Source organism: Amaranthus tricolor, chromosome 8 (assembly GCF_026212465.1).
Source record: "Amaranthus tricolor cultivar Red isolate AtriRed21 chromosome 8, ASM2621246v1, whole genome shotgun sequence".
Classification (NCBI taxonomy): Eukaryota; Viridiplantae; Streptophyta; class Magnoliopsida; order Caryophyllales; family Amaranthaceae; genus Amaranthus; species Amaranthus tricolor.
Genome location: NC_080054.1, coordinates 27065341 through 27084698, shown reverse-complemented (window position 1 = coordinate 27084698; position 19358 = coordinate 27065341). Strand labels below are relative to the sequence as shown.

General features: G+C 35.1%; 1 protein-coding gene across 2 annotated transcripts; it reads right to left on the bottom strand.

The window, feature by feature from the left end:
- Positions 1-535: 535 nt before the first annotated feature.
- LOC130820937 (transportin MOS14) lies at positions 536-18171 on the bottom strand. 2 transcript variants are annotated; one of them, XM_057686495.1, is made up of 24 exons: positions 17710-18171; positions 15927-16025; positions 15193-15417; positions 14987-15106; positions 14734-14817; positions 14560-14619; positions 13425-13553; positions 13250-13311; positions 11926-11982; positions 11557-11680; positions 10785-10913; positions 9289-9366; positions 8368-8481; positions 8178-8257; positions 7810-7945; positions 6542-6691; positions 6026-6108; positions 4653-4840; positions 4478-4570; positions 3149-3336; positions 2917-3028; positions 2488-2645; positions 1686-1802; positions 536-1270 (listed from the first exon to the last, which is right to left on the bottom strand). In XM_057686495.1, exons 1-24 carry the CDS (start codon positions 17926-17928, stop codon positions 1046-1048), a joined length of 3030 nt encoding a protein of 1009 aa, XP_057542478.1. In that variant the 5' UTR covers positions 17929-18171; the 3' UTR covers positions 536-1045. The 2 variants fall into 2 exon arrangements, with proteins under 2 accessions (XP_057542478.1, XP_057542479.1); XM_057686496.1 differs by having other exon boundaries at positions 2917-3025; positions 17710-18163.
- Positions 18172-19358: the final 1187 nt, after the last annotated feature.

Below are 19358 nucleotides of genomic sequence, written 5' to 3'. Positions count from 1 at the left end.
ATTGATATTAAATGATGAGAAATGAAAATGAAAAGTTAATACTTTGACATTTTGTATAAAAGATATGTAACAAGATTTGTGATCACTTTTATTTACTCTACTCATTATCTTTTACATAGTTCACTAAAAAAAATAAAAATAAATGTTTGAAATCTCCATTACCACAAAATAACATAAACTCTTTATGAAAATCAAAACTAAAACTTATTCCTTTTATCATTATTTAATATCAGTAATCAAACATTTTCTTAACTCCTTACCAAGTGAACTATTGCTCTGTTTCTTCATGAAACAAACTTTTACATTTAACATAATAAAAAAATTAAGAAAAATTTTACAAACTACACGGTTTAGCATTTTTACATGGTAAGTAAATATTTCTATATTTTGCATTAAACTTATAAATTTTTTTATTTTCTAGAATTTTTATATTTTCAACAAGATTTAAAGAATCAGACTAGTGCATTGAATAACGTAATAAATGTATAAGGTAATAATAAAAAGTATAGCAAAAGAAACATAAAAACGAATCAAATGAGAACAAGTTCAATGCATTCACAATTGAAGGGAGTATTACAAATTGTCCGCTTTAATCAAAACTCAGAATTTGGGTGCTCCCTCAGATAACTTTAGAACAGTTACATTTGTGGAGGGCTCAAACTACTTGTACTTATTTTATGCATTCTCACAACTCACCTCACAAAGCCCCATGGGTAGGGTTCGGGGTGATCAAATATATGCACCCTTAACTATTCTTTGTCTACCAATCAATGTTGTTATACGGGGTAAAACGAGGGATGCTGGGTTGAATATTCGAGTATCAAAATTTGGTTTTTTGAACCCAAATCACGTCAAAATTGGGGATGTAACACTGTACAAATATTGGGATTTTCAAAGATGAAAGGAATGATAGCCGCTTCATTTCGTTCCAAAAAGAATTTTGAAGTACAGGTGCTGCTAAACATGGCTGTTATCAGAACGGATAAACCTTAGTGCAGGATGCCATGCCCAGTGTCACGCGCCATAAAATCAATCACCGGCAATCTCATGTGAAACTTGGTAAATTACGATGACCGTCAGCAAATTCACGCACCAAGCGTTTCAAAACCCGTCCTCCTTTACCTTGCATATGGCCACATTCAGTCTTGATTCCGTTGCACGTCTTACTCTCAAGATAATCGGAAGCTGCAGCTGCTAGGGCCTTTATCCAGTTTGGGACTAAAGTTTCAGCTTCACCCTTCTTCAGGTATTCGACTGGCAGCCCATGGACCTGATGACGAAAAGCAGTTACATGGACACCTTAAACATACCTACAACAATACCATTTAAACAATATACGAGGCAACACCAACTTGCGGCAATCCCAACTTGTGTCGGAATATCTTCCTTCCTAAAAAGCAATATCAATTTAATTACATCTACTCTTGTGAGAGACCGTCTCTCAAAGAGACGACTTCAAAACAAGAAGCCCACATTCTAATTTTCTCTTAAATTTGTGTAAATTGGGCTATTTAGCCCATATTTCTAATGCGTCTCTCGGAGAGGCCGTCTCTCACAACAATTTGTGATATATTTTGAACACACATATACATCAAAATATGCAAATCAGAATAGCCCTTCAAAAAAGCACATAATTTTATTTGAGCTGCATGTTTATTTGGCATGTGGTGAAATGGAAACGTTACCGCAGAATGAAGCCATCCATGCAGGGATTCCCAACGAAGGACTGTGGAGCAAGAAGTTTTCTCACTCAAACAACATACAGCAGCCAACTGTTGCAAAATTGTCGCCGATTTGTGTACCTGGACCGCAAGACATAGTGCATTATACCTTTTTATTAAGAAGCAATAAAGTGGCAAATCATGAAAAATATGACAGCTAAATGGACAGCCAATCATGATATATTCTTCTTGTTTTCTTTGGAATCAGTTTTTAGGAGGGAGAGGAATGTTCTAGAATCTGTTTATTCTCCTATAACCGAATTCTACAAGAATAAGCTAGCTCCTAGGATAAACAAGATGATCAAAGATTAAGAAAAACACGCTGATCCCCTTCCAATCTATCATTTTCCCCTCTAATCATCAACAAATGGCTCATTAAATCATGTGCGCTTCTTATTTATGTGAAGTTGCACAAGATGTTTGCTACCAAGGATCAATCGAAAACAACCTCTTTGTTAGTGATAACATTAACAAGGGTAAGGTGGCGTACACTTGACCCCCCTAAACCCCACCTTAGGTGGTGGGAGCCACTTAATGGCATCGAGGTAACGGAATGTTGTGTCAATGGAATAATGTATGAAAATACACATAAAACATATAAAAGCCATATGAACATCATGAACCTTGCAGCAATGTAGTGACTAAAATGAGCTAAACCTTTTCTCAGTAACCACAAATTAACACAAAAATTCATCGGTCACAACCCAAGGTTACCAATGGGAACTGGGTGGCAAAGAGTTATATATTTTCATAATCAATCTCTTACCCTTGACATTGCAGAGGTCCCAAGCAGAGCATACAGCACATTTGAGACAAGTCCCTCACCACTATTGGATATAATTTGAATAGCCACACAACTGAAGGCTCCTTCGGACATATTTGTCACTGACTCTAACAGGGAAATTAAAGCTGCCTCCAACAAACCTGCCATACCCAAAAAAGAAGGGAAAGGAGAATAAAAACAACGATATAAAAAGAGAGGAAATCATAAATATCGAGAAAAAGGAATAAAGCTCAATAACTTGTTTGGAAAATTAATTTTCTAGACGATAGATTCATGTCACTTAACAAACAAAATACAACAGGAAAAATTCAGAACAGAGTTCAAGCTTTACATCTCAAAGACAGGTAGCAAAAATCTTGCAACGATAGCGACCTACAATCCACAAACTCATAGCAAGATAACTAGACTTACACGACACATATGACATAGCAGCAAGAGCAGCACCACGATGCATGGCTGTGCAGAATATTGCTGCCTTTTGTAGGGATGCTTCTAGTAGGGTACCAGACGCCTCCAATACCTTCTGCAAAAATATGGAACTTTAATTTTGTCTGGAGAATTAGAAAGATATAAGCAGCTATTCCTATGACTTTCTAAGTGATTGAGAGAGAGAGAGAGAGAGAGAGAGAGAGAGGAATGTTGCCTTGGGGGATACACGAACAAAACTAGATGTGAAACCAACAAACGCCTCCACCAAATCAGGCTCTTGATCACATATGTATGACGAATTAAGAGCTGCAACTGATGCTGCATTAGTGAATCTCTCAAAAGTGCAGATGAATAGAGTTCCATATTCCTCCCTATGACCAAATTCTTCAACGATAATGGAAGCTGAAAAATATAATATAGATCTTTTTCAGATACTATGAAAAGTCTTTTCAGATGCAACTACATCACTGGAAAAAAGTCACTTTCAAATTCTTCAACAAGACATAGATAAACAGCTGCCGTCCAGAAACCAAGTACACAATATAAAACATAGCTTAAATCTGTATGTGAATCTGAAATAGGGAATCAAACAGCAACTATCTTGAGTTTTGCGTTATTTTCCCAATAATCTTACATTTAAAGGCAAAAGAGAAAATAAAGCAAAGACAACGCCAGAATCAACCTTTTCAAGTCCTTGTGTGACAACACTGAGCTCAAGGGTAATTCTTATTCATTAATTCACCTCAAATACTGTGTCACGTTGACATGGATATGTACTCAAACAATATTACAATGCCGTAATGGTATTAAGTGGCTCCTGTGTAGGTGGGGTCAGGGTGGGTTAGAAAAATAATGTACCCTTTCCAGCATAAAGAATAAGGTATTAAGGTTGTTTCCGATTAAGCTTTAATTTGGATACACCATTTTCACCATCACTAAAAAGAAACCCACGTGATTAATGAGCCTTTGACTACACATCATGGTCAAATCGAGCACATATATGCACCCACAAACCATCGATGTTCTACACCATTTCGAATATCTCGATTTTTAGTTCGTCCCGTGATAAAGAACTTAGATGTATGAGTGCGCGCACAATTTTGGAATATGACAGACTCCTTTTCATCGTTACAGAAAAAATTGTGATGCAAGAGTAAAAATCAAATTAGTCAAATCAGTTCATCAGCTTGCTTAAAAATAAGAGGTAGTCTAAGTAAATAACAGTGATTTGCAATATTGACAAATCACCCTTATATGGAAGAATTTAATAGGATGGGGCTTTTAGGATTTTAATTTATCTTTTTTTGTTTTATTTACTTTATTAGTATTTATTTTGTCTTATTATGGTGATTTATAAATTACGGTGATTGATTAGGAATACTAATCTCCCATAAAAAAATTAACAGTCTCTTGAAGACTACTAAAAAGTGATAAATAAAATAGTATAGCCATAGGTAGATCAACTATAGAAATATATTCTCACATAGATAAGTCCTTAGTCTATGCTCGCCATACACAAACAGTGTTCTCTACTAATAAATACCTGTTCTTATGTAACATTCGTGACCCTGGAAGGAGACAAAGTTTGTAGATAGGCAGTCTAAAACTGTGGGCAACAGCGCCGTGAAATGTTCACCTAAGAGAAAGAGACAAAAATGATACTTAAGACACACATGGTACTAATATAGCATCAAATCACAAAACCATTCAGCCATTACCTGATGAATGAATAGCTTGTGAAAGAGCCCGGCAAGCAGCTGTTGATAAGCTATTATTTTCCATGTATTTTGATTTAAAAAGTTTCTCGATCATAGGCCAAAATATGCTTAGCACAACACAAAGTGGGTCATCTGCGGCAGAGCCAGCAGACAAGGGCGGAGCCAGATGATTAAGCACTGTTCCTATCCTGTAAAAATAGCTTATTTGAGAGGGAATATTGCAGAACCTTGTTATGTTATGAACAATTTAACTTTGCATTTAATATGTTAAGCATCATCCGGAAAGCAAAACGAAGAGCAAACAATTGAAATGACAACAATGATAAATTTGTGGCTTAGGCCATGCCAACAGCAATGCCAACATTTTTAAGTAGTTATGAATTCTACAAGCAAGGCTAGCTGTTTATAAACCAAGTATCTGCCATATTAGCAGCTCATCAGATCAATCATGCAAAATTAGAGAACAAATGATGCTTGGTATATGCCAAAACAAGGAGAATGAGAAGTCAACGATGTAATTTTCATGAGGTGAGTTAAAGAACAAAGAAATATAAGTGAAAAAGAGTTGGCAAGATGCCAGTGGGAGTTTTGGGGCCAAAAATACAAGCCAAACAAGGAAAGATTCCAATCATAGTGTAAAAATATGATTTTCGTTGCGATCATGGAAATGATTGCAAAATGGCTTTTGCAGGTGTCTCGGCCTATCTACCGTGGTAAACTTGGAAACCTCTACAATGATACTATATTGTTGGCAATCTTTCAAGTATTTACTATATTGAACTTTTGATAATTTATTTATAATTTAGTTAATTGTTACAACTATATATTTGGTTAAGCTAATTTGGTTGTATGGTTTAATTAGGTTTTCTAGAGTGTAATTCGGTTTGATTTAATAAAATTTTGTTTGAGTTTGGTCTGAAAAATGAAAAATTCACTTAAGTTTGCTTTGATTTGATTTCGTGTTAAAATCCCTTGTCTTCCTAGGTACTTGGAGCAGCTGTCATGTGGCCTAACATAAAAAATAGAGGTAGTATCATCTTTTTGTAGTCTTTCGTAAAATACAAGTAAAGATATTAATGGCTAAATGAGTATCTCAGAAGTCAAATGTGTGCATTTAAACGGATGAAGTATATTCTTGTTGGTCCCAATTATGGTTTTGTACATACTTAGCTAGTCCCACTTCTACTTTTTCCTTAATTGCTCCCTTTTGTTTCTTTATATCCCCACATCTACTTTACACTGACAAACTTTATAAAATTTGATGATAAATTAGGAATGCAGTCTACTCATTCTATATAGGTTCAGAAACCCAGTTGATATTTTCAAAAGTAACCAGTCAATTAAATATTGACGACAAGGTACTCAAGGCAAACCTGTGCAACCCTCGAGCAGCTGAATTCAACATTTGTGTATAAGCAGTAGGATTTTGCCTCAAACTATGCTCCACATCATTACTCTGAAATTTTATCAGACTGCAGCTAAATTATTGCATAAAGATACTTTAATTAAGCCAGTATGGTAAATAAAAAATTCCCTGATTCTTGAAATGATTTTACTACACTACATTACTCCAAACAATTTAGAGGCTCCCATCTAGGCGAGGTTGGAGGGTCAAATGAATGAAATCCTACACTTGTAACAACAAAGAGGTTGTTTTTTATTGACCCTTAGTAACTTAACATAAACAAAAAGTGCACGTGATTCTACGATTCATTTTATTATAGTCCATTATATCTAAAACAAAAAACTTGGATCATTGATTTTATCAAAACTGGACACCCTGAAATGATTCTACAAAACAAAATTTTTAATACGAGTCAAAAAAGGTAGCCATAGAGACCATAAATAAAAAAACAATTTCACAAGAAACAGATAAACACAAAACTTACAAGTTGCCCGATGACATTATAGCTGGATGAAAGCAATCTAGTCAAAAAGTTGTTTTTCAGCTCATTGCGAGGAAGAAAGCCAACAACAAGAGCAATTGCACCAACAACTTCTTCTTCGTCTTCTAGTGGCAAAAGTTGCTTTTCTAGACCCTGAAGTGCAGACATTACGCAGAAGGTTGACTAAGGAGAGGAAAAGACAATACTAAAAGAGTTCTAGTATTTCAAATGGTTGATTAGCAGGTAAGTAATGTGTAGAGACTATAAAACGGAAGGGAGTATGATAAAAGCTTCTACCAGTACATCCATAATTATGGAGCCAACAAAATGACTTAGATAAATGGTTCTAGCAGTTAGTTCTGATCAAAAGGACTGTCAAACTACTAAATCAGTGCACTATTAACCTCCATAAAGTTAAAATATTTCGTCATTGCGATGCTGTCCAATGGATCACATGCTGGAAAAATTGATAACATGAGAAAAAAATAACAACAATGCCAAAGTCATAATCCCAAAACACTGGAATGGCTACATGAACCGATAAATCATTTCCACGTGAATTTTCCTTCTCGATTCATTTCGATAACAGATATTCATAAACAGATAGCATTCATGATGCCTGCAATGAAACTTTACCATTCTTTCTAGAGGACTGGTGGATTCTACCAGAAATTAAAGAGAGCTGAACATATCAACTTCTCAGTTCATCACAATATAAAAGGTAGCAGCAATCAGTAGTATAGAAATGTGACATAAAAACTTCGTCATCTCCAATCCAAAAAGAGGACACTAACATAACACCAACTCCAAAAGAACAAAATGAGAGTCAACAATGCCAAAACCTTCATCCCAACATATGAAGTTGCTACATGAACCAACACAAGTCACCGTGAGAGGAAATTTTACTCGGTCCTAGCTATGCTAATGTACAACTAGATAACAACTCCAATAATCAATATATTTTCATCCGCCATACATTCCTATCTATTGTCAAGTGTTCCTGTAAATCCAATTTTCCTCGCTCATGTTATCTATGTCATCTCTGGTCTAACTCTTCTTCTAAGCTCCTCATTTCTACCTTCTACTTTTCTAACTGAAAGGTTAACACAAAACTCTCTCAAGGAAACAACCATTGATAAAATCAAACGTTGCACAAATATGAAGGACAATAGAAGCAATCAAGAGGAGAAGGATCAAAAGATATGGAAACAACATTAATCCACTGAATGAAGCATGCCATACAAGCATAAATAAAGAGGATGACAACTCACCTCTCCAATCCAAATCAAAATTTCCAAATTTGAGGGATCAAACATTATTGAAGAGGCATCTTCACATATTTTACGCAAGGTGGATGCACATGAACTAGCAGAGAGAGGCTGTGAGATACCCGCAGCAAGAAATAATCTGAAAGAGATTAGTATCAAAAAAGTCAAAATTTTCTTACATAGTTATGCTATAAACAGATCTGCACAACCGCATTCCTTATTAATATGCAACAGTTATAAATTTCTTTGCATCTAATCTAAACAAAAAAGTATGCCTATCCATATGCACTGGGGTTCCATTTCTAATTATGGCTTTCTGCACAGTAGTCACATCAACAATAATGCAATTCTAGTTAAGAGAAAAAGCTCACAGAAGAGGTCTAGCATTTGTTTGAAGAGCACATATCCACTTTGAATAAGATCCTATAACATCAGCAAGTGATCTGTACACCTGCAGCAGAAGAGAATGAGGAAAAAAGGTGAAGTCTTCGAAGAAACAAACAGCCTAAGGAACTACTTCATCACATGAATGATAAATCATAATAAGATATCGATACGCACAATACACATGAATCCTTTGGGTTCGTTGGATGAATTGCTGGATAAAATTGTAACCAAATGCATAATTATCGAAAAATCGATTTTTTGACTCTCCTGTATGACCACTTCAGAAGCCTGAAAGCAAAGAGAATATGTTTAATTCTTAAATATACAACTTAGACAATATAAATATCAGAGAAGCAGAAAAAGATGCCTAGGGATGTACTTAAGCCAACAACATGAGCTTGAAAAACCTGAAGATCAGTCAGAAAGTAATTTTCATCGCTGAGCACAGCAAGCCAAAAAATGCCAACAATAGGTTCAGTACAGTCTGGGCTTGAAGCTTTATTTAGACAGGCTCATTGAAGCTCAGTTCAAAAGTACTCAGGGTCAACAAGCAAACCATTTAGAAGAGAGAAGAATTTAAGCAGATAGACCACATCATGGAACTTACATCATAATAGTTTCTCGTGAGTATTGTCCATTATTTTCAATGGGGCCAAAGATTTATATTTCTTTGGTTTCAGATAATAACAAACTATATTAAAATTCATCATTGAAACATATGCAATTCTTAATAAGGTGAAGTTGCACAAGATAGTACTACAAAGGGTAAGGTTGCCTACAACTGACCCCCTACCCCCCCCCCCCCCCCCCCCCAACCCCCTCACAAGATATTAAGTGAGAGACACTAAATAGCGTTGTGGTAATGGAATGGTGTTGAATATTTTCTCATGAGTAATGACTCATTTACAAGGTCGGCTTCAATTACTCAGAGTTAATATCAAGCAATGAGTGTAGAATCATAAATTAACAGAAAAATTATTTAAAAAGAAAATTTAAACAGCAGAACAATTGAAAAGGCATGTCACAAGGCAAAAATCACTAACCAGATAATAAAATATAGATTGGACATGCATAGTCTAAAGTTAATTTACTCACAGCATTAAGTGCAAACATTTTGGCTTCCATCTCACTCCATGGAATTGGCATGTTTACTATCCAACTGCCCAGGCAAACCTATGATGACAGGAAGATTCCATCAATAAGATGAGAGGAAGAAAAAGTAGACAAAAAACATACAAAAAGGAAACATAAGTAACCATCAATAAGCAAGCAACGTGAAAGGGTGCATGCACTTGGCTAGCTGGAATTACAAATGGTTTCAGCTAGCCAAGCATTAGGGAAAACTTGCATGCTCTCATCAACTAACAATCTACAACTTTTAAAACATATTGAAATTGCAAAGTGAGTATTAATAGAAAACTGTATAGCTTGCTCTCCAATTTCCTATTTCTTGATTTTTTAAAAGAAAGACAGAAAGATTCAGACCACAAGTTCAATCATGTAATCAATTTATATCAAAAGTTTTAACAAGATTCAAGTAGACTCCACCCCAAACAGCCTGCACCCCAACCTAGGTCTAGCGGCATTGGTGAAATGCATTGCAAGTGCGGAAATTGGCGTCGAACAAGAGCATAAATTAAAATAAACAGCATTAGCACAAAACAAGAGAAGATGTGGAGCCCAAACATGACCCAGATGTGAATTAGGTGTAGGAAAAATAATATATTACTGATGTTAGTTCTACAATGAAAAGAAAACATATTCTGCCACGGCCGGGCCCAAGCAGGAGCAAGAAGAGCAAATACATATATTAGAAATGTGCTCTGAAATATTGAGCCTGAATGCCACCCATGCGGTTTAGAATTTTTAGTATGCAATTGCTACATATATTAGATACATATTAAATTATAATCTAGTAATACATGCAGCATGTCATCGGACATTCCTCTTAATGCAGACCCAAGGTTTGAATTTCGTCCCGGTTCATTTACCCATTATCTTTTCAACCTTGTTAAGGCCACCTCAGAAAACCATCGAATTCTTTTTCAAGCTTGGCAGACACTTTTCTGATCTATGCTTTTCTATTTCCATTGCTTTAGGGGGGGGATAAGAGAAAACCACGTCTGAAGAGTTTTGTGATTATAATATTTATTGGGGTCAAAGGAAAATTCAATAAGTTCACCAAATAAAGTGGGAAATGGATCTGCCACTGTGTATCTGCTTATTACTTAGAAAGTGTGCACACACATCATAATTTTACAAGTATCACATCAGCTTAGGGGACCATGAAACTTTTAAGCTAAATAAGCATATATGATGTGTCATATTCTCAAGTTTCCATTTTCATGGGGATTTCAAGCATAGGCGCACAACATTCTTGTTTCTTCTCTCTCTACAGTTCTCTTAAAATTCTTGCATCGTGTCGCGGATAAGTTTGATCACAAACACGGCTTTGTTTACACATAAGAATAATGCTTTCTAACTAACAAATGCATTATGCGTGTTACAGATGAGAAAAAAGATAAACAATGAGTGTACCTATTAGCATCACAACCAAGGTGCAATTGAACAGCCAAGCAATTTTCAAGTACCTTCTGTATATATGCAGCAGATCCCAAAAAGTGACAAATATCCATGAGTAGTTCACCCAAGTTCATCCTGAAATTTGCAAGGCCATCAGGCAATTCACTTCCCCCTCCATCATAAGTTGATCTATCAACCTGTTGGTAAATAAAATCTTTTTGATTGGGTAATCCTGGAAGAGTAGAAATTGGGTTGGGGGCAGAACATGCAACAAGGTCAAGGGATACCAAAAAAATCTCTAGGACAAACTCTACAATTGTAGTTATTAATCTGTACTCAATACAAACGAGTTTTTAAGTTCTCACCCAACCCATGACTAGAACAGCTTACGCTTTGGGCTTTTAGACAACTAGAGCATCAGGCAAAGGAAAAAACATAATTCATGCTTAGCGAAAGAAAACACAAGTAAAATAGTAAGAATCAATGCCAGATTTAATAAAAATAATTGCATCCCATATTAGCTCTAAAACAACATCAATGCCAAAGATTTAATCCCGACATAAGGAGTTGGCTACATGAATCAAAAACGCGAGATTTTTGGTAACAAGAAAAGAAACATAGCTCTCTTCAAGAAAACGAATATTCACATTCCATAGAAAATATGAATTATACAGTACGATTCAAAAGCCAAGGAAGTAATTATAAAGGCTAGATAATCTGTAGAAGTGTATTAAGGATACCCAAGAAATAAATAATTTCAAGGAACCCCTTCCTTTTGTCGCATGAATTTTGCAAGAGATGTATCAATATCATATATAAAGCATGAAACGAAGTAAAAACCTGAATGCGCTGCAGTAGGGCATCAAGTAAGGTGGAGAACACAGGTAAAAACATCTTCTCTATATGTTCCCTTCTATTCTGATCATTTGTAGTGAGACCAAGTATGTAACTGGCAAGGCTACCCCTGAAATAAAACAACGTGATAAGAATAACTTGCTCTGGTTAATTTGTCAAAAAAAAAAAAAAAAAAAAAAAAAACCACATCTGCTTCTTCTACTGCTAAATGGGAACCACGCATGCAACTCATTTTATCAAAATAGAGATAGGAAAAATCACAAATGGTAAAGTAACCATCTGAATTAGATTTGCGAAAATACAGAGATTACACACACGTCAAAATTTGCAAATGAATTTACAGTAGAGCTATACCAGAACTGCAATGTTGAATCTGCAATATCCCAATCTGCACTAGGAAATTTCACACATCTGCATATATATGCTGAAGTTAGACGTTTCAAAAATAAAACATTCAAATTTACATGTAGCATGATTAAGTAAATTGATAATGTACACATGCAGACCCAGATTTTGAAGGCAGCTACAGCCTACAGTCATTATTCGCACATAAAATCCAAAATTGACAATATAAAGACTCCATAAATTCATTAAGAATATCGTTTTGAATTTACTAAGAGCCATCTAATTCTTTGCATACAGGAATGTCAAGCTTACTATATAATGTCAAAAGTTCCCTCTTTCATTCCTGAAAAGCCTATCTTGTGCTATTACTAGAAACCCTCGACAAGTCCAAACATATAATTTACCTCATGATCTTTATCCATTGAAAATAGAAATTATCATGTAACATAGCAATCTTTCATCATTTTACCACACATAATCCTCTCTTCTATTGAGCAATACTTAATTTCAGGTAAACCATGTTTATAAATGAGTGCATGCTAGGATTTAGCACGCTTGAATATTATGTATTGAATGATCAGTGTACCCAATATTATACTTCTCGTGGTGTGAAACCAACTTCAATAAAAGCAATATTCCATGCTCTAGCTTTTGTCGTATAATCTTGATTAAACATTTTAGTATTGCTAACATCTTTCCTCGATTTCACACCTTACAATTTTTGTCTAAATTGGCATTTCAGATGAGTGTCCCTTATTTCGATGGGACCAAAAATTTATAATTCTTTGGTTGCGAATTATAATAGAGTACAATTTAATGGCTCCTTAAATTATGTGTACTTATTTATGTGAAGTTGTTGATGATGTTTGCTATCAAGTGTCGATCGAAAACTACTTTGTCATTACTAGTAAGGTATGATTGCATACATCCGACCCCCAAAATTCACCCTAGGTGGGAAGTCGAGAGACACTTAATGGCATTTCGAATAAAACAAAAATGCAACATTCCATTACTCCTACGTCGTCCACCTGGTCAACTTGGCATTACACTAAATCATATGAAATTTAACAATGGCAAGGATGTGAGCTAGAACGAGCAATGTTATGTGTAGCCTTATCTTCCAGCATATCATATTGTCACATCATCTTTTCCAACAAGAAATTTTAAAATGCAGCATTTATACAGAGATAATTGAAATTAAGCAGAATAGACACCAAGCACAAAGCAAGAGGCACCATGGATGGAACAATCATGCATATCTGAAAAGTAAATTACAAGATTCCGGATCAATTTCTCTGAATCTAACAGAAGAATGAAAAAAATGAAGCTAGACCTCAATAGTGCATCTGCCAAGATCAGAGCTTCTGAACTTGCTTCTACAACCAAAGATGGTGCCTAACGAAAAACAAAGATGAAAAATTGTCTCAGCAGTCATTTCACACTGCCAAAAAACAATAAACTTTTGAATTGACACATTGAAGCCTTTAAGTAAGACAGCATCAACTTACAGCTTGACCAATTTCTGACAACAGGCAAGCTATTCCACTGACTGTTTTCTCATCACTTTTGCCAAGGGCTGGAAGAAGTAGAATATCCTTTAAAAACTGGACTCTACATAATAAAACCTGAGGTATCTCCTACAAAGCCAAGCAAGACAATGCATAATAGGATCACTAAGAATCACTGGAAAGAAATCAATCAGGAAAAGAAGTTTGTGGCTGAAGTAAAAAGGCCTTTTCTAAAACCAGAATAATGAAACAAGTATGATTCTAAAAGACCCAGTGACAAATAGTAAAAGTAGCAAAGCAAGCTCATCAGAACTGCTATCAGTTATAAGATTACAACAATGCCAACAATGTCAAAGCCTTAATCTCTATTCTCAACCATCTACCATCTTATTTTGCTTGGCATGGTTGTTAGACTTTTTAATTGTTTGAGATTGGATCGATAGAATTGGGATTCAGATCGCGTATTTGTCGATCCAGGCCGCAATTGACCCACGATTCAAGTCGAACAATCCAAATCGCAGATCCAATCGATCTAGGTAACATTAATCTTGACAATTCGGGTGTTGGCAACATGAACCAAAACAAAGCTTAGTGAAAAATCATCGCTAACAAAAACTATTGGGCCCTATCTATTACTTATAATAATATCCAGCTATTCGAATGCTAATCTAATCAAATCAAAAGGCCAACTTCATAAGTTCTCTTCAATTTCCTATTTAGATTCCTATGTTATTCATGTTATTCTTCAATACTGCTATTTAGGTCATCGTTGCCAACCCCTTCGTTCTAAAATCCTAAAATTTTCATCTTCCACTTTATAACTAGTGTGTCCCAAAGAAATAGCCTTAAGTAAAAATGGAGTGAAAATCAAGGAAAGTGAGTAGAAATAGTAAAAAGGTATATATTATGGAAAGTGGAAGAAATGCGTAAATAAGATGAAAAGGTAAGTTAAGTGAGAGAATTAAAGAAATATTGTGGGTCATGGCCAAAAATAGAAATAAGACAAATTCAATGGGATAGACTTAAAAGGAAAATAGGGTAACTTTTAACTTGCCAGATCCATACATCTGGTTAGGTTCTGAAACATTGTTGAGCAGTCCACTATAACCAAACATGATCAAGAGTGCAAACCTACCTCATGGCGACTCACAAGCTCAACAAGAACTTCAACAGCCAAATCAAAGGATGATGAAACCTAAGAAAATAAAGAAAATAAGTCATTGGCTAAAAATTTGAAAAATAGTGGAATGATGAACACGTCAACTGAATAGCACATAACATTGAATAGCTCTGGAAGTGACTAATGAACCTGCAAGGAGTTGAATACAAAATTCAGGAGAGGATGAGAACGCAATGAGCCGGGAGAAATCTCAGAAAAGCATCCAGCTCGAACCTGAGAGTTAGAACACGTGAATAATTTGATAAAGCAAAACAAAAACATGAATCAAGGAAAAAAAATCAACATCCTACATCCACTCGTTTATAAGCAGACATTTGAACAGTGAACCACAAATAATGTTTAATTGATGGGTGTTAAATGATGTTTTCAATACAGATATTACCCAGCTGAGTAAACACCGCAATATCTTCCGATTTCTTTCATGAAGCTGATTGGCATCTTCATAATGCTTTTCTGATTGCTGCTTCAAAAACTCAAGAACCATTGCAGTATGTGATAGAAGCTGCATTTCGTCAATTTGTAAGCAGTAGGACAAAATTTTTGCAAAGCAAGACATATACTAGTCCAAAATCCAAATTGAGGAAACACCTCTTGAGTATACTGAGACCTCTGAGCAGAATTTATGCTAATATCGGTACTTTGATCTTCAATGACTTCTTCAGGCAAAACAGTCAGCATTTCCAATACAGCAAGGTTGCCGTTTTCCTGTGTATGAAAGTTTTGAAGACTGTAGAAGAGTTGTTCAATGGGTTGTCTATACTCAGCGGCACGAAGTACAAGTGCAGAAAGTGCCAAACATATCTGAGTTAATAGCTGCCAGAAAAACAGAGGTAACAGCAAAGAAGTCAATTCAACAGGAAAGAAACGACCTTACTTGAACAGGATCTGTTCTATAGGCTCGTACCCTCTGTATTCTTGGGTTCTAACAGGAAATAAAAGAGACACATATATACAAACTATCAATTGCAGAATTTGCATGTTTCTAGCAAAACTGCTGTAAATAGAGCATTGTTCAGGTATTTGAAACAAAACCATTCATTGAACTCAGTCTACTTTAGTAAAAACCATTACAATAATTGAGAATTCACAAAATTAGTATTAATCAATTAATAAGAGTTATATCTAGTAAACATAAATTCAATCAAAATATAAATTTCAAATTATAAAAATTGAAATCAAATAATTTCACTTCTGTAAAAAGTAGGTGAAGTGAGCAAATTTGACAACAATGTCAAAGCCTTTCTACCAAAGAGTAAAATGTAGACGAAGTCAACAAGGCCGAGAGTTTTTTATTTTACAGAGTTGGGAGAAAAATGAGAGACCTGTGGAGGTCCTGAACTAAATCTTCTAGCAGCTTCCAAAAGAGCATTTAAAAGAGTGTCCTTTGCTTCCGACTGTAAGTACAAAGCTTCATTGTTTATCTGCCAAATTTTTTAGGAAAAAAAAAAATCAAATAGCATAATAAACGAGAAATTCTGGACTCATGAGAATTTTCAGGCTTATATCTTTATTTACTTCTAATGGTGTAGATGCAGCTTTGAGGTTCTAGTCTCTGAAACTATGGAAACAAATCATATCATCAAATTACTTTGGTCATCAAACTTTATTACATGACTCAGTGTTATCAATTCTCATAATCTAAGTTATTTAATCGAACGCAACCTATATGTTATCGCTAAGAGCATAACAGGGTAAGGTTGCATACATCCAACCCACTCCAATACCTCACCCTAGATGTGAACCACTTAATGATATTGGGGTAATTGAACGTTGTTGTTGTTGCAAAATCAATTACCAAGCTTCATAGACTAAAAATAATACATTATTTCATCAAAGGGTTCACTGAATTAGTAATTAGAACAGTCTTCATATCACCTTTTACACAATAGACATTTCCTGTCAAGGTTTCTTTAAAGACAACGAAAGGAAGAGGCCATGACATTCTTTTCTAGCTAGATGATTGGACACTGAAATTGGCTCGTCATGCAAAATTTATACAAATTACTCCAATATTTATCCACAAGGGACTTAAATATTCTTCAAAAAGGAGAACAGAACAAATAAAGCCTCATAATCCAAAGAAGTAGTTCCAAATGCCTAGGCGATAGCAAAGATGATTTCCCCTCTTATAACAATAAAGGCACACTACCATTGGGAATACACTCTTCAAATCACATAGTTTTGCGTTTTGTAATGTTATTTTCTGCACTTGTTGGTCGCTTAAGTTCTTAAGCAAGGGTGATTCTAGGCATGTGCAAAGTGTTCCACCACACAAGGCCATAAACTACGTTCCTTGAAAATTGATTTACATTAGTTTATATATTACTTTTGTTTTAGTTTAATTACACTGCTTTTAGGCTTATCCCAGGTTCTCACTTCTCACTATGTACATCCTCATCACTTTTGATAAGATTATGGTATGTCATCATCTAACCCTCCCAAGACCCTAATCATAGCTTCTATATGAGCAGGATATACTAGGTATGCTTGTCAATGACAGAATTGCTTTTGGCACAAATTTTCAAATATGAAAAACGGTTCTTATAAATTATTGCACATTTTTAATGCACCCCAAATCTTAAGGACACAAAATAAAGATAGAGCAGGCAAACATCAATATTCTGTCAAAACAGAAAAAACCCAATGTGATTCCATATCATTCCAATCCTATCCAAATTAAAGTATCAATTCCATGCCAATAATTCTCTTCCTGCAAAATTCTAAGATGAGATTACAAAGCTTCTTCCTACTTCAAGAACAATGTAAGCATATACTAAAAAAATACTGAAATTCATCAAGGTAACTGCAATAGCTTCCAACCTATAAGCATTATACATAACTTATCTCCTCAAAGTAAGTAAAACCATTCAATTCCAAAAACCCCATTTTGAAATCCATGGGTCAGTACAGTTGGTTGAAGGCTTTTTCTTTCACCTTTGCAATGAGGTTCGATTTATGAAGAACTAATTCCTTTTCCCTTGAAATTCTCTAATCTACCCCAAAACCCATTTCCAAAACCACTAGAGGAGTCAAAAAAAATTGTGAGCGAAAATTAAAGAAACCCATTACAACATTATAAAGATTTCAATGAAAAAAGAGACAAACCTTGCGTTTAAGAATCTGGGCAGCAAAGAATTCGACTTCATAATCAGAGAAACGCGGAGGAAGATGAGAAGAAGTGAGAAGAGAAGTAGCAACCTGCCAAGCAGCATCAGATTGCTGAAACTGAATCAGCCATTGATTAGCAGCTACTCTATTACAAGATTGTAAATCATGGTTTAACACATTAACTGCTTGAGCAACCTGGATTTGTAGTTCATCCATTTGTTCTTATTGGTTGATTAATTTTATAAATTGTTCTCGAATTGGGTTCAAAAAAGAGAAAAAAAAAAAGGATCATGAACGGAGAAGACGACGCTTGGAATTGTTGATTGTTGATCTGACGGTATTCATTGGGTGTTAATTTTTGTATAATTGGGTCTGGCAGTGACCAGTGGAAATGAAGAGTGTGGAGAGAGAAAGGATAGGACAGTGTCAGAGTAAAATGAGGAGACCTAAACAAATGGAACGATGGGGGGATTCGAGACTTGGGTCCAAGGATCTTGGGCGTTCATTTTGTTGTTGAGTTGATTTCGGTTGATTTGAAATCGAATTTTGCGTTTATATTGTTTTCTACATAATTGTAAATCATTTTTAAGAATATTTGAGTTACCGAGTCTGTTTTGAACACCTTTGTCCATCAAAGTTGAATCAATTGTGTTATCTCTAGCCTCTAGGTTATGTTATCCCAAGTATTTCGTACTCAAATCACATTGACAATCATCATTATCATGATACCCGATTTATCCTATTAATAAAAACTATAATCAAGATAAAGAGACCGATGAAAAACGTCAAATCATATCATAAAATAAAGGAGAATATAACAAAAGAGTTGCTCGATTATAGAAATTCCTACACAGCAAAGCAAGGCAAGACAAGACAAAAAATACAACATGCAATGCAACATAAATATTAATGCTAATAACATGACCAAAGAAATATAAAATCAATTATAAAAGGTCAAAACAATAAATTCAGCGTAGGTGCCATGGGTATAGTCGTATATGCGTAGGTGACTACAATACCAATATGATGTCTTCAACTAATTTGTCAAGTCTTTAAAGAGATGCAACTCGCTGATAAATATTATTCTCCTTTTTCTAAAACTATACTTTACCAAGCATTACATAAATGATATCCTCTGTATTTTTATCACTTTCAAAAGGTCATACTTATATACGATGGAGGAAGTACCAAGGTATGGGAAAACCAGGGCAAAGATAAAACCCAAAATGTAGAAATTGAAGTTTGAAGCCTTTAACTGAAGTATCATCTTCTCAGACAGCTCTTATGTCTTCTTCGTGGTTCTAGGTTTTTTAATCTTTTTTCAAACTACGCATGTCATATATTTGTCTTTCTCTTGTATGGATAAAAGTTAAAAGTAAAGATTGACGCTATTTACAAATTATTGGTCAAAATTAAGATTGAATTATTAAAAGATGATTATGGAAAGGAGAAAAAAAGTTGGAAGGATAGAAAACTCAATATTCACACCGTTATATCCAACTCAATCAATCACTAGTAGGCATAACCTTGCCTAGTGCGTTGATGGGAGAGGGAAGGAGTTGGATATGTGCGGATAGCCTGATCAAACATGTTGCCTGAGCAACCGGATAAGGGCCTCAAACAAACTGCCACTTAAACTCTCGCTG